Consider the following 20,933-nt stretch of genomic DNA (forward strand, 5'->3'; position numbering starts at 1 on the left):
CACCATGGTCAGCACGTAGCGCTTGCCTTGGCGTGTCTGGGGCAGTGTGATGTAGTCAATCTGCCAGGCCTCCCCATACTTGTACTTGGACCACCGCCCATCATACCATAGGGGCTTCACTCTCTTGGCCTGTTTGATGGCAGCACAGGTCTCACAGTCATGGATAACCTGGGAAACACTGTCCATAGTTAGATCCACCCCTCGGTCTCGTGCCCACTTGTAGGTGGCATCTCTGCCCTGATGACCTGAGGCATCATGAGCCCATCGAGCCAGGAACAACTCCCCCTTATGGTGCCAATCTAAGTCTATCTTTGACACCTCTATTTTTGCTGCCTGATCTACCTGCTCATTGTTTCGGTGCTCCTCATTAGCCCGACTTTTGGGGACATGGGCATCTACATGACGGACTTTCACCGTCAGCTTTTCCACCCGAGAGGCAATGTCTTTCCATATATCAGCAGCCCAGATTGGCTTTCCTCTACGTTGCCAGTTGCCCTTCCTCCACCTTCCCAGCCAGCCCCACAGAGCATTGGCTACCATCCATGAATCAGTATAAAGGTAGAGCTTTGGCCACTTCTCCCTTTCAGCAATGTCCAGAGCCAGCTGAACGGCCTTGAGTTCGGCGAGTTGGCTCGATCCACCTTCTCCTTCGGTAGCTTGTGCAACTTGGCGTGTGGGGCTCCATACGGCTGCTTTCCACTTCTGGTTCATCCCTACGATGCGACAGGAACCGTCAGTGAAAAAAGCGTAGCAGGTCTCCTCTGCTGGTAGTTGGTTGTATGGTGGAGCTTCTTCAGCCCTTGTCACTTGTACCTGCTCCTCATCATCAGTGAGACCAAAGTTTTCACCTTCTGGCCAGTTCGTAATTATCTCCAAAATCCCAGGGCGATTCAGGTTTCCAATACGGGCACGTTGAGTGATGAGGGCAATCCATTTGCTCCATGTGGCGTCAGTGGCATGGTGGGTAGTAGGAACCTTTCCTTTAAACATCCACCCCAGCACCGGTAGTCGGGGTGCCAGGAGGAGTTGTGTTTCTGTGCCAATTACCTCCGAGGCGGCTTGAACTCCTTCAAAGGCAGCCAAGATTTCCTTCTCTGTGGGAGTGTAGTTGGCTTCAGACCCTCTGTAACTTCGGCTCCAGAATCCCAGTGGTCGGCCTCGAGTCTCCCCAGGAACTTTCTGCCAAAGGCTCCAGGACAACCCATGGTTCCCAGCTGCAGAGTAGAGCACATTCTTGACCTCTGGTCCCGTTCTGACTGGGCCAAGGGCTACAGCATGAGCGATCTCCTGCTTGATCTGGGTGAAGGCTTGTTGCTGCTCAGGGCCCCAGTGGAAATCATTCTTCTTTCGGGTAACCAGATAAAGAGGGCTCACAATCTGGCTATACTCAGGAATGTGCATTCTCCAGAAACCTATGGCACCCAGGAAAGCTTGTGTTTCCTTTTTGCTGGTTGGTGGGGACATAGCTGTGATCTTGTTGATGACCTCAGTGGGAATCTGGCGCCGTCCATCTTGCCATTTCACTCCCAGGAACTGGATCTCTCGGGCAGGTCCCTTGACTTTGCTCTTCTTGATGGCAAAGCCAGCTTCTAGTAGTATCTGGACGATCCTCTCACCTTTCTCAAACACTTCTGCCGCTGTGCTCCCCCACACAATGATGTCATCAATGTATTGCAGGTGTTCTGGAGCCTCACCCTTTTCTAGTGCAGCCTGGATCAGTCCATGGCAGATGGTGGGGCTGTGTTTCCACCCCTGGGGCAGTCGGTTCCAGGTGTACTGCACGCCCCTCCAGGTGAAAGCAAACTGAGGCCTGCATTCTGCTGCCAGAGGAATGGAGAAAAACGCATTAGCAATATCAATGGTGGCATACCACTTTGCTGCCTTGGACTCCAGCTCGTACTGGAGTTCCAGCATGTCCAGCACAGCAGCGCTCAGCGGTGGAGTCACTTCATTTAAGCCACGATAGTCCACAGTCAACCTCCATTCTTTGTCAGATTTGCGCACAGGCCAGATGGGGCTGTTGAAGGGCGAGTGGGTTTTGCTGACCACCCCTTGGCTCTCCAGCTCCCGAATCATTTTGTGGATGGGGATCACGGCATCTCGATCCGTCCGATACTGCCGGCGGTGCACTGTCGAGGTCGCAATTGGCACGCGTTGTTCTTCCACCCTTAGGAGTCCTACTGCAGAGGGGTTTTCTGACAGTCCAGGCAAGGTGTTCAATTGCTTAATGTCTTCTGCCTCTACAGCGGCTATTCCAAAAGCCCACCTGAGTCCCTTTGGGTCTTTGTAATATCCGTTCCGGAGGAAGTCTATGCCTAGGATACACGGAGCATCTGGGCCAGTCACTATAGGATGTTTCTTCCACTCCTTCCCAGTCAGGCTCACCTCGGCTTCCACCAGAGTCAATTGTTGTGATCCCCCTGTCACACCAGCAATGGAAACAGGCTCTGCCCCCACATGTCCCGATGGTATCAGAGTACACTGTGCACCAGTATCAACTAAAGCATCATATTTTTGTGGCTCTGATGTGCCAGGCCATCGGATCCACACTGTCCAGAAGATCCGGTTTTCCCGTGCCTCTCCCTGGCTAGAGACAGGGCCCCTCTAACACTGGTTATCATTCCTTTCCTGGGCATACATACTAGAGGTCCCTTCAAGGGGGTCTGACAGATCGTACCCACAAGCTTGGTCACGGGAGGTTGAGGCTACCTTCACTTTGGTGGAACTCCCCCGGTTAGAGTTTCCCTCCTTGAGTTGATGGACCCGTGCTGCCAGGACAGAAGTGGGTTTCCCATCCCACCTCCCCATGTCTTCCCCATGGTCACGCAGGAAGAACCACAGATTAGTCCTTGGGGTGTACCCTCTCTCTCTAGCTGGGGATTGTTGGGTGCTGATTCTGGGGCCTGTGACTCTCACGGGTGCTGTATTAACTTTCCTTATCTCCTCCCTCATCTCCTCTTTAAACTCCTTAATCACAGCTGAGATATGAGCCTGCATTGGGCCATTAATCATACTCTCATAATTCCTAAGTTTGTTGGCAACAGAACCTATTGTCTCCCGGTGGGTGTCAGCATTGATTGTTGCAATGAAGGTGGCGTATTGAGATGGCCCAAGATTTGCCAGACTCCACAGCATTTGTCCCGTACACCTGACCTTGTCAGGGTCATTATTGTGTCGTCCATCCCTCCCAAAGAGTACCTCCAATACTGCCACTTCCCTCAGCTGTTGGATCCCTTCCTCGAGGGTCTTCCAGCGCATTCTATGATGGTGCTCTTGCATTCTCTCTCTGTGGATAAACCTCTCCCTGACACTCATTAAGAGCCGCTCCCAGAGAGAAAGGGACCCTGGTTCCCTTACAAAAACCTGATTTATACCCGAGTCCTGGGTCAAGGGTCCCAAGTTCCTTGCCTCACCACCGTCCAGCTGCACGCCTGTACCCATAAGATCCCAAACCCGGAGTAGCCAGGTAGCATAAGCCTCACGCCCTCGTCGCACAATGTCTTTATGCAGATTGCGAAGACTTTTGTACGTCAGGGACTCGGTGATGATAGCAATCTCTGGGTCCCCTGTGGGTTGTGAGGTTCCTCCATTCCTGTCCCTATCTGCAGGGTGCTCTGCTTTCACCTTAGACTTCCTTGTTTCTACCGGGGCCACTGCTGCTGACCGTGACTGCCCTTGTGGTTCAGCTGGAACCTGGACAGTTGTAACATTAGTGGGTTCCACAGCTGTACTATTAGACTGTCCCTCCTCAAGGCAAAGGGCCGGTTTCTCACCAGCTGGGGAAATGCACTCCTTCAGCATCTCTCGTATCTCCTTAACCAGAACCCTCACCCAATCTGGGCGGTTCATTTCTGAGGTGGGCTGTGGGGCAGGGTCAGGCTCTGGAGCAGCAGCATCTCGAGTCTGTGCTGTAGGTGTGAGGGTAGTTATCCAGGTTAATCTTCCCTTATCTCTGAATGCTAAATATAACAGGACTATCAGCAACACCACCCATTGTATGGTATCATTAGCACTTATAAAGGATCTTAACCCTTTGAGAACTGGTGGAGCAGACCCAAAAAGATGGTTAAAAGGTTGAGAGAAAGTTTGCCCAGGTGCTATTTCCTCGCAGTAGGTACCGTTATTAAAATAACCCCAAAAACATACAGTTAACGTGTGATAGCTATGAATCCATGTACCTGCCTTCCAGAGGAAATTAAAGATCCATGAATTCCTCACCCAATTAACCCAGAAGCCAAACTTGATAACAGACACCGTAGCCTTAGTTATAGGACCCATTTTTAGATAAGGGTCTGCAAATGGGAAAAGTATAGCTACGATCACATGCCACCCAAACCAAGGTAAACTAGACCACATGGTGATGCTGAAGATGTTTTTACACACAACAAAAAACCAAATTACTTAAGAACTGTTAATCCTTTTTCCCTCTCAATGCCCTTGAGCCCCACGTTGATGCGCCAAATTCTGTCTTGGTTTGACAAGATAGGAGTCTGTGAAAGAGGGCAAAGCCTCCTGTGCAATGGAGAACGGCAAACCCCCCTCCCTCTGAATTACCAGGATCTTTAAATTAAAAGGCTCTCAGGCAAAGATATGGGAGTGGGAGTAACAATTCTTTACTAGGAGAAAACTAGACAACAATTTAAAAAGGCAAATGCAATCGGTACAAACAAAACCAGTGAAAGAAAAAGTCCAGAACCTGAGGGATGCCAGTATCAGTTCTGCTGGGACAATTGCTTCCCTTGCAATAGTTGATGAATTGTAGCTGCAGTGGTGATCTTTAGAAGGGTATAGTTTTCCTCTGAAGATCTGGTGGCAGTGGGGCCGGTCTTCCTCTGCGCCGGGGTTGCCTCTGAGCTCCGCCGCCATCGGCTCAGCGCGCGCCGGCTGCTTCGCTGCGAGTGCCGAGTGCCGCCGAAGAGAGCTGCTTCCCCGGGAATCCCGCGAAGAGAGAAAAAACGAGCTGCTTCTCTCCCTAAAAGCTACCCCTTTATACCATAATAGAGTGCTTGGCTTCCCCTCTGGGCGGGACCCCCCTCACTTACCAGCCCGGCAGGGAGTCAGTCAATAGTGTATAAACAAACCATTGCCTTTACGGGGCAAACCATTGTCTCTGAGAGAGATAACAAAACCTGTCCGACAGGTTTGCCTTCAACAGATGGCAAATAGAATACAAGCTTATTTTACAACCCAGGACAGGGTGGTTATCCAAGTCAATCTTCACTTATCTCTGAATGCTAAATAGAACAGGCCTATCAGCAACACCAGCCACTGTATGATATCATTAGCACTTAGAGAAGATTTGAACCCTTCAAAAACTGGTGGGGCAGACCCAAAAAGATGGTTAAAAGGTTGGGAGAAAATTTCACCCAGTGTAATTTCCTCTCAGTAAGTACCATTATTAAAGTAACCCCAAAAACATACAGTTAGTGTGTGATAGCTCTGAATCCATGTGCCTGTTTTCCAGAGGAAGTTAAAAATCCATGAATTCTTCACCTTATTAACCCATAAGCCAAACTGGATAACAGCCACAGTAGCTTTAGTTATAGGACCCATGTTTAGATAAGGGCCTGCAAATGGGAGAAATATAGCCACAACCACATGCCACCGGAACCAGGGTAACCTAGACCACATGGTGATACTTAAAAAGGTTTCTATAACAGCACACAAAACTTAAGTTACTCAAGAACTACTATTCCTTTTTCACCCTTTTTCTTTCAACGCCCTCAGGCCTCACATTGGGTGCCAAAATCTGTCTTGGTTTGAAAAGGCAGGTGTCTGCTAAGGAAGGCAGAAGCCTCCCTTGAAATGGAAAATGTAAACCTCCTCCCTCCAAATTATTATAATTTTGAAATTAAGAGGCTCTCAGGCAAAGGTATGGGAATAGGAATAACAGCTCTTTATCAGGAAAATTAAAAATACAAATGCAATAGTACAAAGAAACCAAAAATACTGACAGAGTCAGAATACATCCTGACACCCTCTTGGTCAGGATGTTGGTAGCAGTCTGATTAAATGGTGGTTGCAGTCCTCCTGGAGTGGCAGATGTGGTCCTGTTGATGCAGTGATCCTGTAGAAGGGTGTAGTTTTCCTCTGAAGGTCCAGTGGTGGTGTATATGGGCCTGGGAATCCAGTGGAGAAGAAAGCTGCTCTTCTGAGTATCCAGTGGGAAAAGGCTGCCTGTGGTGTTCTAAATCTCAGATTATATCCAGGTAAGAATGCTTGGCTCCTTCCCCTGGGTGAAGCATCTCACAATGGGATGATGCAATTTTATCAGTAATGGAATTGGACTCAATGGCCCATTAAGAGAAGATATTTCCAGGAGGAAGGATTCGTTGTGGAAGAGATAAAGAAAACTGCCCATTTAACAGAAGGTAACAGCCCCACCTCTACCAGATGGTAATACAATACACCCCCCCAGCTACATTTTGCAACCTAAGGCAGGTGCGCTAAACCTTTTGCCAAGGTTCTCTGATTTTCTGAACTTGCCAAAAAAGTTTTTCTTGTTGTCTTGCTAATATCTTGTTGGCATTTCTCCCATGCATGTAACTGATACGTGAAAAAAATGTAAGCACTATCAAGTGTCTCATCAAGTGATGATTTTGTTGTCTTAAAGTAGCAAAATGGAAACATTTCAGATAAAACCAGTTACTAGTAATAAATAGGGAACCATTTTGAAACCAACGGGAACGTAGTTTTTGTGGTCACAAAACACACATGCTTCTCAGAAATTTGAATTTAGAACTTTCAAATTATATAGTGACAGTGAGCATACAGCTGGAATATTAACATACTGCACTTGATATAACAAACCTTTTGTGCAATAGATGAGAGCTGTATTTCTAGGTGGTACTAATTACTGGAACTTAACCTTGAACTTCCAATTATTCAAAAGACGAGAGCATTTGAAGTTACATGCTTAGGCATAGTTATAGGTGTATGCTAAGAATACCTTCCAAAACAGGAAAAGTGTTCCTTCCTCTCCCTCCATACATTACGTTCCCATTTTCATCTCCATCTGAACACAGTCCTGAGTAGGTACTTCAAGTGGCTCTGACTGAGCAGGGTTTTGGACATGACCATCTCCAGTTGTGGCGTGACTTTATTGTCTACCCCAGAACCCCGGTTTCTCTCCTGAAGGTGTCCTCCCAGGTGTCTCAATCACCCCTCCTTTCCCCACCCTGACCCCTGCCAGTACTGCCTGTCACTCCTGGCATTCCAGAAGTGCATCGAGTGATTGGACAGATTCAAAAGATGCCCTCCACCCCCAGGGGGCATTGGGCCATTGTAAGAGGCCGTCTGAAGACTATCACTCATTTGCCTGCCGATTGCCATGAGCAGGAACTCCCTTCCCCCTCTGCAGTTCCGGCTTGGAGAAGGCAACAGTGCAGGTGCAGCCGCTGTACCGTTACGTTAGCTGTTACGAACGAGGCCCGGCAAGAACTTGGCAAGGAGTTGGCAAGGACTTGGCGAAGACCCAGCGTGGACCCAGCACGGAGCGGCCTACTGCAATTCCTGCTTCACTCTCCACCTTTAAGCCGAATGAACTGTTGGGGTGACTCTGGTGGTCTCTCACTGAAGACCCCTCATCTGCCTCGCTACCACCGTGACAGACGGAGATCAAGAAGCCTCTCCCCAAGGACTGAGACTGAGACCCCTACCACAAAGGGGGGGGGGGGGCAGGGGGAGGATGACCTGACCTGTTCTTCTCCAGAAACTTCAATGGACTTATTCTTCATTGTGTTTGTTCAGCCTGGATGATTTTCTGTAGATACACCTGTTCCCCCCATAGCAATTTCAATAGACTCTCATTGTTCTGCCTGTTCCCCCTTTTCCCTCTGTGGACTATAACTGGACCCCTGGGTAAGGTAGGACTTCGGAAACTCTCCCCAACACAACAAGATGGATCCCCATTGTCCGGACCAGTGAGCACTCCGCCTGTGTTGGTATCTATTCCCATCCCCCCTTCTCTCTCTCTCTCTCTCTCTATCCTTTCTATTTCCTTTCTGACCCCACTAACGCATTTATTCTTTTGGCCCCTAATAAAGGTGCATTTGTTGTGATTAAACTTACAGTCCCCTGTTCTTTGTCTTTTGCACTTTGGGATCGGCTAACGAACCATCACGACACCCCACTATAAGCGGATTGTGACATTAAAATTGGCGTCACGGACAGGATTTCTGTCTAGGCAGAAGGGTGCAGGTTCTGTATAGTCTGTAACAGGGGAAGGATGTTTCTTGCCAGCTGCACCTAGCCTGCCAGTCCAAAAGACTGAGCATGGTCTCGAGAGCAAGGGGTGAGATTCGAATTTCCCACAGACTGCACATTGCCTAGGTGAAAAAGCACCCACACTGTCTTCATAAATTGCAAAAGATCTCTTAGTGCAAAAGGCGGGACACTGTTGTTTTATGTGTGTGTTTGGACTGTCTGGGAAGGAAGAGACGACTTGAAGAAACTAAGCAGAGCCGCCCAGGCAGATTTTGTCTCTTCACCCACCCAGGGAAGTGAAGGGCGACACAGCGAAGGCTGTGTGCTTTGTGTAACTTAAGTTTGTACCTCCCTGCTGTGGTTTTGGTGCCTTCAAAAAATGAGTGATAACCTTAACGATAAGGGTAAAGTTGAATTTTATGCTTTACTAGCTAAATACAATGCCAAACCTTCTCCGGGAGGAGAGGAATGGGCACAAAGTAATTGGTTTAATTTGGATAATGTGGTTGATAGAATATGTTCTTTACAACATGATACAAAATTTAAACTGGGCAGAAATAAATCCATCTTATGCTCAGTTTTGGGAGCTTGTCTTACGGCAGCTGTAGAAACTCGCTTCCAGCGAAGAGGTGAGCAAGAAACAATAATAGACTCCCTTCAAAACTTGGGTGAAATTTTACAAAAGCAATTACATGAAGAAAGGAATGAAAAACATTCATTGAGAAATGAGAACTATGCATTAAGAGCTGCCTTAAAAGAGGAACATGTTACCAAATCACCTAATGCTGATTCCTCTATAAATCCTGAGGAAAAGGAAACTCCTCATATTAACCAAATTTATCCTCACAAAGAACTTGAGGCAGTAAATAATTGTGGGGAACATTGCTGCTCTCACTTAAGACCCTTAATTAAAACAGAATATAACTATCTCAGTGATGATGATCTTGACCCCCACATCACAACCAAACACATACCATACACGGCCACCGAATCAGTTAAGCTTAAAAGAGAAAACGGACGCCTCCCATACGAATCAGAAACAGAATATGTTTTCCGGGTGTCCCTCACTGGTGGCGATCAAATTAAACTAACTGAACAAGAAGCCAGTGGGTACTGGGGACATGGTGTCTTTTTAACAACAGGAGATAAACGTGACTCATGGTCCCTGACACAACGCGCGGCTTTTTGGGCCGGGGGAATGAACCCCTTGGAAAGGGGAGATCCTATAGCTATAGTTAGCACCCCCGACCAACTCCTAGAAAGTGTACACAAAGCCGCTTGTCTGCAAATGATTCATGAAAATAAATGAATTCCTGGTTTTGAATCCCCAATGCAATTACCTGTGAAGCCTGAACTAATGACTCCTTTAATTCGTGGGCTTCCAGAAACACTCAAACCTACTGCCATAGCCTTACAGAAAACTATCATGACATTAAGCCCTGCAGAAAGACTAGATAGATTTCTTGGTAACCCCACTGATTGCACTGGATCTACTGATCCTGGTTTTACTCCATCCTATTCTCCTTTCCAAGCTGTAAATTCACAAACCAGTTCACCTGGCAGTAATCATAAAATTTGGACATGGGGTGAAGTTGCAGAGGATTTGATCAATTATTGTAGAAAATATGGACCTGTAAAAACCCCGGAAGAGAAACCAGAAAAATCAGAGAAAACAAAAGGAATTCGGTCTATTGGGACTCCTTACAGCAAAAATCCAGAAAAGGGAAAACAGAACCCTAACTGCCAGCATTGGTGGTCACTGGGACTCCAAAAGGGGGTCCCCAGAGAAGTGATGGATGGTCTGCCCCTTGATAAATTACAGAAAATAATAACTAATTGGCGCTATCGAAAATCAAATCCATTGGTTCAACCCAGTACACACCCTAGTGCACCCACTCTTCCTCAGAACATGGGCAGCGAACCAACTCTCCCTCAGCCTCTCCTTCCTCTCCCAAACACGGGTAAGGAAACAACTTTCTCACCGTCCCTCCTGCAAAACAGGGGCAGTGGACAAAAACTAACCATATCACAACTTTCAGAACTCAGGCTGTAACCCAAAATTAACGTTCTCCCAGTTTCTCTCTCAAAATCCAGGCAGTGAGTCATCTCTTTCTCAGTCTTTTCCTCAAACCCATGGTTTCAGAGATGCTGAGAAAAGTTATACTACCTGGGAAAAGGGATTGTTTGTGAGCCTGGCTCTCATTGAAGTGGAAAGACTTGCACTACAACTACCAATTGTATTGAGAAGCCCTTTCAATGATATTAAGACAGTCACTACTGGGACCCTCCCTCCTGATGGGATGACTTAGAGAGCCTCGGTAAGAAAGTGGTATGCTCAGATTGAACATTACTGTCACTTTTTCTCAATAACAGACGGAGTTGTGAAAAATTTGTCAATACGAGAAACTGAGAGCTTGGATAGCAGCCAGGACACACCTGCCTCTGTAATCAAAATGGCCCCTCCTTTTTCCCCCAAACATTTGGCAAGTTCTTGGTTCACTGATGCCTCTGCTAAACGAGAAGGGAAGGTGTGGACATACAGGGCAGCAGCCCCCCACATTTCCTCTGGTGAACTAATTATTACTGAGGGAGAAAGCAGTGCTCGGGTTGGGGAACTGATAGCTGTCTGGAGTGTTTTCCAACGTAAGGTACAGAATACTTCTCTTGTCTCTATCTACACTGACTCCTATGCTGTGCACCAAATGATCCTGATAATCCAGCACATTACCCTGGCCAACCTGTTCTGGTGGACATCACTTACTACAGGGCTGGTACCACTTGCGCTGAAAACTCCTTTGAATAAATATGCATGGATAGCCTCTGATGCTCTGGGAAAAGAGCATCGGATAAATACACGCTGGATAATTCCATTATTCTAACCTTTTCTGCCCTATAGTGGCAGGATTTTTCTGTTATATTTGCTTTTACAGAAGAACCCCGAGGGACATTATCATCTGAATCATGATAAAATTGGTGATACTTTTCTGCATCTTACCACAAATCTACAGCCAACACCCCCCTGAGTGGTCGTGGTCTGAAGCTACCATCGAACACAGTAATGTGATAGGATCATATCCTAAAGATCGCTACCCGAATCTGGCAACTGTCGTGCTACATAACTCCGAGGCATATCGTCCAAGTGAGTGGAAATGGGATCAGAAGGACTGGACCAGGACCCTAACTGGAACGAATGGTGAGACTATTGTGGTAGCATGCAGAAAAGTGGAAGGATCCCTACATGAGAAAGCTTCTTCTATCACAGTTGCTGGAAGTTTTATGGAACCAGGAGGAAAAAAAAATTTAGAAATTCCTTAAGCAAAAGTGTGCCCTACAAAGAGATGGGAGTGTATCAAAACATTTCCCCTTACCTTGCGCTGCCATCAAGAATATACTGGTAACTATACTTCAGGTCCCCAAAACAACAATGTAGTAATTACATTAGATTGTGAATATGAACCCAATGATTGCTGGTATAGTTTTGTTTTAGCTAAAACTACTTATGTGACATGTCTTTGGCAAAATAACTTAACCAACCCATTAGACTTACAAGGTCTGTTTTACATATTTAAAACTAATGCTACAACCAACAATAACACAATAATTGCACCCCAATTGATAGAAAGCCCCTTTACCGAAGGGCCGTGGTCACAAGCTTTTGTTTATTTTTCTGGGTACATGGGAAATGTAAAGGATTTAAATCTATTAACTCTTGTTATGCATAACAATCAAATATACACTAAGCAAGAATGGAAAGAACAAAAAACTTGGTAGCTTAAAGGGGAAATAGGGAAGAAAATTAGTATTGGATGCCGAATGATGAATAAAACTGCCTACGATAAGGCAACTTCAATTAGTGTCCTAACAGGTAAAACAAACAAGCAAGAGAAGGTTTGCACTCATCCAAGCATACAAGAGTGTTGGCACAATTTTACATTAACACAAACTGCAGAAGTAGTTTGTCTTTGGGGCAAAGATACTGAAGGTCTTTCTTTTAAATTTATAATAAATGTTATAACCCAAACTACTACAGTTCATACCACCACCACCACTCAAACCCAACCACCAGTTATGCTTACCCCGAAAATTTCTAAAGTTGGACCATATATAATTAGGAAAACTGGCCAACAACAAATATTGTTCAATCTGGCATGGTCTCTTAAACAAGCTAAATTGCTAATGCAAAGCAATGTCTCTGAAATTCAGCCAGCTTGTTCACCTTTCTTGCAAACTTCTTTCCACGGTTAGACGACCTGGTTGCGACAGTGGAACCCTTCTAAAACACGGATGCCAAGAGACATAACTGGTGTTGTGGGAACAGGATTGGGAATTCTAAATAGTATTAATTCAGAAGTATTATTAAATAAATTAACTGCTACAACTAAAGATTCGACCCAATTACAACAACCACTGCAATTGTCCTTATCGGCTTTGGGAACGCATCAGTGGTTGCTAACAAACATATTACCAAATTGGGAAAAGGTAAATATGAATGACCATGAATTGATAATTGAGGCACTCAATGCTACACAAAGCAACGTTTCCTTAGCCCTTAGCTGCATCCAGGCACAATTATGGATGTAGTCAGTTGCTGCTTCAATTATAAGAGAAGGTGAAGAAGGCACATTTCCTACTGAAATTCGGAAAATAGTTTGGGACAGTGCCACTGACTTTGAAAAAGATTTCCAATCCTGGTGGAATTTGGTGAACTTTACTTATGATCATCCCACCACAAACTTAGCCACAGCTTTTGTGTTAACCATACGCAATGCCTCGGTGCATTCAATATTCCCCATTATTGCATTAGTATTAAATCATGATGGAGCCACTCTCTATCCTTCTGAGCATAGAGAATGGGCCTGACGAATTGATGATAAATTGCTGTGCTCCCGCCCCAGATCCCTGTTCTCAGCCCCGGCTAGCTCTCCTCCTGGGGCGAGAGTGGGCGATGGAGGCACCCTCCGCTGCTCCCAGCTGGGGTTTGGAGAGTGCCTTCGTGGGTCCCGGGCAGCGCTGGCAAGCCTCGTGGTGATAAATGAAGAGCGGATCCTGTTGGGGGCTAAGTCCAAGTTTATTGTGGCCAACGGGGCCAAATATTCCGGAACGGTGCCAGCCAACAGGAACGAGCACAAGGTGCTTGCACCGGCTTATAAACTGTAAGGGAGGGGAAAACCGGTAACCAATAGGGATAGAGGTAGGGAGTGGCTCCTGGATGGGGTGATGCACATGTGGACCAAGGGGAGAAGGATATGGGAGGGGCCCCAGGCCCTCACCCAATCACCCGGTGCCCTGAGTAGAAGCTTCTGGATGGATGGGAAGGAACACCGAGTGACAGACAAGGCACCTGGGAGGGGTAAAGGGAAAGACTGCGCCTCTTCCAGGGTGATGGATAGATACTGGAAAGGCGGGAAGGGAGGACAAGGCGGGAAAACTGGGGATAAACCAAGCTGTACATGGGGGTACAAAGGAATAAACCAATACATAATATAGTGATAATAAAACATACAAATAACGCAACTCCACAATAAATGGCAAATTGTTAATTTAGAATCTTGTATTGTCCGAGAACAACAAGGGTTCATCTGTGAAGGCAATGCAATTATAGCTCAAGATATCTGTTTAGACACAGAACAAAATATCTGTCACTTTGAAATTCATCCTAATGAAACTTCTAAAACATTCCTTGTAGATATAGGAAATGGATGTGCATGTTTTAGAACTGCTCGTAACACAGTGTATGTAGAAGACACAGTAGTAGATACTAAAAATCATTCAAATTTTTGTGCTTGCAATTTCACTAAAATTACAGGATGTGATTTTTCTTTTGAAGCTCCAGTTACTTCATATCAACTTTTAGAATCCAATTACACGCTGATTCATAAGCTATTGCCTACCCCCATTGGAATGAATCTTACGCTGGTAAGGCAATTGTTGCTTCACCAGGACTTAATTGAAATCTTAGGAAGAATCAAGGAGAACGGGCAGAAAACATTGGTAACAGTTCATCATGATGTACAAGAAATACATTGGGTTATAGAAAGGGTGAAAAGTGATGCTGAACACAGGTGGTGGGATACAATTTTTGGGTGGTCACCTACTGCTACAGGTATCCTGAACAAATTGTGTCATCCCATTGTTGTCCTTTTGATTTTAGTTTTGATTGGCTTTGCTTTATCAGCAATCTTGTTTATCATGAATTGGAGAATGATAAAACTATTAACAAAATTGACAGCTATAATTAATGCACACCACTTGGCCAATGTGCTTTATACTATAGACATCCCTAGGACTATAGACACAAAGCAATTAAAAGATTAGAAGATGATTTGTTTTAGTCACTTAGAAAACCTGATTTGAATTTTTTAAGATTGTTTTAATTAATATTGATTATATTGGTTTATTATTAAAGCATTGTTTTAATATTATTTTAACAACTTGTTTATCAATTAGAAAATTGTTTTAATTAATATTGATTAATTAATATTGATTATATTGCTTCTTGTTGTTTCAATTAATACTAATTATTGTTTATTGTTTTAGTATTTTCCCTGTTCTCTTTTCCCCTCCTTTTCCTTTTTCCCTTCTCTGGGATATGCTGCCAACACTAGACGAGTCCTGAAGACTTCACAATGACACTACGGAACCCTGCTGAAGATCTCTTGAGGCCAATCGTCAGTCACGGGGTGGTGTAAGAGGCCATCTGAAGACCCTCACTCATTTGCCTGCCAATTGCCATGAGCAGGAACTCCCTTCCCCCTCTGTAGTTCCGGCTTGGAGAAGGCAACAGTGCAGGTGCAGCCGCTGTACCGTTACGTTAGCTGTTACGAATGAGGCCCGGCAAGAACTTGGCAAGGAGTTGGCAAGGACTTGGCGAAGACCCAGCGTGGACCCAGCACGGAGCGGCCTACTGCAATTCCTCCTTCACTCTCCACCTTTAAGCCAAATGAACTGTTGGGGTGACTCTGGTGGTCTCTCACTGAAGACCCCTCATCTGCCTCGCTACCACCGTGACAGACGGAGATCAAGAAGCCTCTCCCCAGGGACTGAGACTGAGACCCCTACCAAAAAGGCGGGGGGGGGGGGGGGGGGCAGGGGGAGGATGACCTGACCTGTTCTTCTCCAGTAACTTCAATGGACTTATTCTTCATTGTGTTTGTTCAGCCTGGATGATTTTCTGTAGATACACCTGTTCCCCCCATAGCAATTTCAATAGACTCTCATTGTTCTGCCTGTTCCCCCTTTTCCCTCTGTGGACTATAACTGGACCCCTAGGTAAGGTAGGACTTCGGAGACTCTCCCGAACACGAGAAGACGGATCCCCATCGTCCGGACCAGTGGGGACTCCGCCTGTGTTGGTATCTATTCCCATTCCCCCTTCTCTCTCTCTCTCTCTCTATCCTTTCTATTTTCTTTCTGATCCCACTATCGCATTTATTGTTTTGGCCCCTAATAAAGGTGCATTTGTTGTGATTAAACTTATAGTCCCCTGCTGTTTGTCTTTTGCACTTTGGGATCGGCTAACGAACCATCAGGACACCCCGCTATAAGCGGATCGTGACAGCCATCCAGGTGTCCTTTGTCCCCTGAGACCTCCTCCCCCTCATCTGGTTGGTGGGCACCCTATCCCTTACCACCTCCCCCAGGTAAAAGAGAGGGGAACCACACAGTCCGGGGAGTTCTGATGGAGCAGTGACAGGATTCGGAGTGAGTCCCGCTTGGAGCTGTGACTGGATTCAGAGGCCTGCAGGCCAGAATAAAAACTCTGGATTGAACCCTCCATCAGAACCTACTCCTTTCCTTCAACAAAGCCTTAAAAGCTTCTGCAACAGTGGGAAACCTGAGGAGTGGAACCTCTGCGAGAGGAAGATCCATCCCGCCACCACCTGACCTCCAGCATGCCTGAACTTGTCTGCACGTGCCCAGCTGCAACATCCAACTAGTCTAAGGTGTCTCTGGGGTGAAACACCACAGTTGCCGCTATTTGGTTCAGCAGCAGGGGCCAGACAAGCCAGGGCATGTCCCGTTCCCAATATTGGTAACCAGCCAATATATATAATCTCCAGAGGCCCCTTCCAACCTCAACCATTCTGTGATTCAACAACAGTCCTCTAACCTCAGTTAAACAGCTCAATAATCAGTACAAGAGATATATCAAATACATTGAGTGATTTTATCAGCCTGCCAGAGACACTGAACTTATAAAAACCAGATAGATGTTGGACTAGATGCTTAACAGCAAGCCAAAATTCACTTGGTCAAAATAATTCTTAACAACCCCGGAGAAAATGAAAATAATTGCCTTGCTAATTACTTATGACATAATAAGCCAAGCAAGTTGCTCTACTACTTCTCAGAAAGAATACCATGACAGTGTCTCTGGTATCATTAGGAACAGAAGGTACACAAAAGAGTAGACAAGTTAAGCAGCCAGCTTACAGCACCATTTGTTTTGATTTTATTTTGAAGCCAGGAGCATGTTCCACCACACCATACTGTTTTGAGAAATATTTAATACAGATTGAATTCTAGCTCTGAGCAGTATCTTTGATAGTCTGATTTAGGAAGCAAAAGAGAGAAGTAAAAATAGACTCAAAAGACAAGGAAATCAGAATGTTCATAGATACAAGAGAACAACTGGTAAAAAGCTGGCAGATAGCAAATTAATAAATTCATTATCTTGCAGCAGGATCACTGGGCCATAAAGGAGACCATATAAAAATTAAGTGTTGATTGGTCATTTTTATTAATCCTTAACCACATATTTAAGTGAGGCATTTCTTATTCTGTAGTTCAACTTTTTACTTGCAAGACTGAATAAAAAGCTGAAACTAAAATGGAATTCCCCAGGATCCTCTTGCCAGAAAGATTACCTGTAAGGAACAAAGTTCCCAATGCCCCCGGGGTCCCGGGGCGGACAGGACCTTCCTGGTTCCCATGGCAACACTGGGACAGTGGCTGCTTCTAGTTAAGTACTGATATTGAAATGTTAATTACCTACCCCTCCCCACCCACACTGCCATTCAGGGACTGGGATGCAAATAGAGGAACCTGTGGAATCATGGGAGTGGGGTTTTGGGGATGAAGACACCCCTAAATGGAAAACTGAGCACGGTAGAGGGGGCTGGACAGGTGCACTGGCTGAGGAAAAGGGAACCACATCCCTAATCAATGTTTGACCTGTCACCATAATCTACAGAAGACTAGACTAGACTGGGCTGTGGGAAGCAGGGACAACAAGGCAGCTCTTCCTGGTGTTACCAGGAGGAAAGGAGAGAGGACAATCTGCTGATCAGGACTTCAGCAACAGACTGCACACCTCTTCACCCTTCAGCTACCTGGTAAAAGTTACAGCAGCGGGGGCAAGCTCTGTGTCGAGCCCCCTGCCCAGCTGATGTTTTTAATAAAGAGCTGAACATTCATAAAGGCATAAGCCCTGTTCATTCATTACCCAGAAAGTTCAATGCTGAGTTTCTATAGCATGATAAATTGTGTTAGAGATTTCACATGAACTGCCCTGTACTGCATTGAATGATTGCTGATTTGAAGAAGATACATGACATACAACAAACTGGACTTTAATGTTCCACAGAAATATTAATCCTTAAGAGATAAGCACATATACAGGTAAATAATTTTTATTATACCAATCATCTACATGACACTATGCATCTCAAATGTAGAAGAAGATATTCTCTTCACTTGCCTGCTGAACCAGATTAGTCCAATTTAGGAAAAAAATTCACTGCTGAGCAAAAACCAAGCATAGTTCTATGATATATTAAAAGCTTCACTTTCAATCCAGCTGTTCACGTGACTTCCATAGAAAGTAGCTACAAATCTAGCGTTCACTTCAGCAAACATGAAATCAGTATCACAACTGCAGTTCAGCTTTGATTTTGAAGGGGGAGATAGGAGGAAGGAGAAGGTATTCTGTCATGAACAAGTAGGAAACAGTCACAGGCTGAATTTCACTTTAACCAGAGAACAGGCATGGCATCAGCAAATGCCTATGCAAGAAGGAAGACAAGGTACTTAATTAAAAAAAAAAAAACAAACAACAACTCAGAGGCTGAACAGATTAGTCTCTATGGACTGTCTAGGCTTGGACATGAGTCAGCAGCAATAGTAGGATTCATCCTATTGAAGAGACAGGGATACCAAATTTTACTTACCATGAGACTCAAATCCCAACTTCTTAGAAGCCATTTAGAACCTGAAAAACATTTTAAAACAGCTTTAACAACATGTAGTACAGCATAAGCCTATGCAGTTGTACACTCTTATCTCTAGATTAAGGGATATGTTGCAAACACTTTCTGTTTATCCTGTTCCCTAGACAAATAAAAAAAATTATTTTATAGCTCTGAGAATTGATTAAGCAAATAACTTAGCCCAGGGTCTGACAATCTAACTGGCAAAATGAAGAAGAAAGGTCAAAACAGCCAAGAAGCAGCTAGGTTGATCAGAAAGGCAGTTTTCCAGATCACAGTGCTCAGAGGTCGCTCTGTCCCAGCACCATAGACCACACTCTGCTTCCCCTAGCATTAAGACTAGCCCTTCCTACTGGAAATACCACACTTATCCTCTTCAGTTTAATCCTTGCTGCTCTAAAAAGGGATACTATCATACTGGGTATGCAGTCAGCCAGCATGGCACTTGTCTTGACACACTGGATAATGCACAATACAGGTATACAATAAATGGTACCATTAGGAAGATATTTTTGGATACACACAATAAAACAATGTTAACAAGAGGCCTCATTAACTGCCCATAGAATTTTATTAGCAACTTAAAATTTGGATGCAAATCCTATATGGCCAAGATGTTAAACACAGAAGTGCCTAGCCAGCTTTTAACAGAGCCAGCCTGTCCTGAGAAAGAGATGATCCAGGATGCTCATGGTGTGTTCAATAACATAATTGGTTCTTTTGCTAGATTAGAAATACATCACAATATCTTTCTTAAGACACCACAGAATAATTCTTCAAATAAATTATTTTTAAAGTCCTTGTGGCATTATACATAACAAAGAATCAGAGTTGCCCTTTGTTTCTGAAGCCCTCCAGCTATATGAAATGTCCAACAGCCATTCTTCCAAAACATGAAGTTATCTGGTTGTTGTGGTTTAACATAGTTTGGTTTTTAGTTAAGGAAAAAATCCATGAGCTACAGAAGTGATTCCCTGTAAGGACCTTGGCAGCTTCCTTCAGACCTGACAAACCAGCCAGCTGGCTAGTTTTGAATACTGACACCCTGTTAAACAACTTAAGAGAGCTGAATACACTTCTGTGAAATCACATTTAAAAACAAACAAATCCCGGGGAAAACTCTCTTGCTTCCAGCTTTTGAACAGGTTACTGAACGCTGGCCAGGCTGGGCTCTGCTCCGCCACTCAGCCCGGCTGGCTCAGCTCGTGGTATAGCTCGGCTGAGATTATGCCACCAGCGAGTTCCAACCATGGCTGGTGGGCCAGGCTGGCTCTGCTCGGCTTCGGGTGGAGCAGAGCCGGGCCCTGCTCCAGCTGTGAGCTGCCAAGCTATCCTGCTGTCACCGCGGAAAATCATGCGGTTAAGAACAAAAGCAGCCCTGCAGCCCCGCGCAGAAAACAGCCCCGTGGCTTGAATTGAACGCTTGAATTGAACGCGGCAGGGGCCAGAAAACAGCCATGCAGCTGGAGCTGCTGCGGCCGGCAGAGATCACATGACCATCCACAGGCCTGGGTGAGACATTAACTCTTTTACTGCACAGATGAAACATGCAGACATCAATCCTCTTTCCAGTGAGAGAAAAAGGCCAGGGGGAAGACATGTAAAGAAAACAACATGGAGACATCAAGGTCAGTGAAGAAGGAGTCAAATCCCAGATGGGAGGAGAATGAGGAGATGCCTTAGTCTTGAGCTGAAATTCTCTTGTAAGGCTATGGTGAAGATATAATTAATACACAATGTTATGGGTAATAAACATAATTCGTGCCATTCCTTGTATGAAATATATAATGTTGAAGACTTGCTAATTTTACTCATTTGTCCTAGCCTGCCTCCCCCCCCCTCCCCCGCCGAGACCGGGTGTATATTGGAATCTGATTTACAAGTAAGAAGGTATGGCTCCCCAGGAGATGGGCCATGTCTGGAGAGATACGGGGACCCCAGGTGCTGATCACCGCCTGAACGACCCGAGATGGATATCATGGAAATCCTCAGGCACATACATGTGAATGCAACGTTCCAAATTCCCATAAATTTCATCATGGGATTCAACAACTCCGGGACACTGAATTGTTCTCCCTCATCACCAAAAAAGAAAATCTTATTAACATATGGACTCTGAATAGAAGAAAAGACTGATTGCTGAAATCTTGGCCCCAGGCGGAATTTTCCCTATAAAAACCACTTGTGCCAGAATGGAGGTGTGTGGCCATAGAGGAAAACCTGCTGAGGCTGACTCCCTGTCAGAGACCCAGGGCCGACCCCAGGCTCGGCTCTGTTCTTTCCTTGTGGCTAGCTAGATAGAATTTGACTGCAAAATAAATATTTTATTTTTTCATATTAATTTGGCTGGACAAATTTTCATTTATAACAAACTTGGTGGCCCCGACATGATCTGGTTTGGGGGTATCCAGGGAGTTCCCTATCCTTGATCTGGGCGGCGCCCCGCTGATTTCAGCGGCAGGACAGGACTGAGGAACTCCATGGAACCAACCAGATTCTGAAAACAGCTGAAAAGCCACA

At 45.3% G+C, this 20,933-nt stretch overlaps 2 protein-coding genes across 3 annotated transcripts in view; one reads left to right on the top strand and one right to left on the bottom strand.

Annotated features, from left to right (window-relative positions):
• Positions 1 to 14,894, top strand: part of LOC146763175 (uncharacterized) — a 32,778-nt gene extending 17,884 nt beyond the window's left edge. Inside the window, 6 exon segments of the mRNA XM_085571335.1 lie at positions 7,361 to 7,479; positions 8,808 to 9,671; positions 9,738 to 10,166; positions 11,246 to 11,344; positions 14,060 to 14,121; positions 14,811 to 14,894. Coding sequence (XP_085427461.1) covers positions 7,361 to 7,479; positions 8,808 to 9,671; positions 9,738 to 10,166; positions 11,246 to 11,344; positions 14,060 to 14,121; positions 14,811 to 14,894 — 1,657 coding nt within the window.
• The window catches only part of LOC146763174 (ubiquitin-associated protein 1-like), a 112,944-nt gene that overhangs the window by 54,994 nt on the left and 37,017 nt on the right, over positions 1 to 20,933 (bottom strand). For both annotated transcript variants that reach the window (XM_085571328.1, XM_085571329.1), the window contains exon 2: positions 18,375 to 18,415. In XM_085571328.1, coding sequence (XP_085427454.1) covers positions 18,375 to 18,408 — 34 coding nt within the window. In that variant the 5' untranslated portion in view covers positions 18,409 to 18,415. The remainder of the gene's footprint in view (positions 1 to 18,374; positions 18,416 to 20,933) is intronic.

The sequence above is a fragment of the Lonchura striata genome, chromosome W (assembly GCF_050655825.1).
Source record: "Lonchura striata isolate lonStrDom1 chromosome W, ASM5065582v1, whole genome shotgun sequence".
Lineage (NCBI taxonomy): Eukaryota > Metazoa > Chordata > Aves > Passeriformes > Estrildidae > Lonchura > Lonchura striata.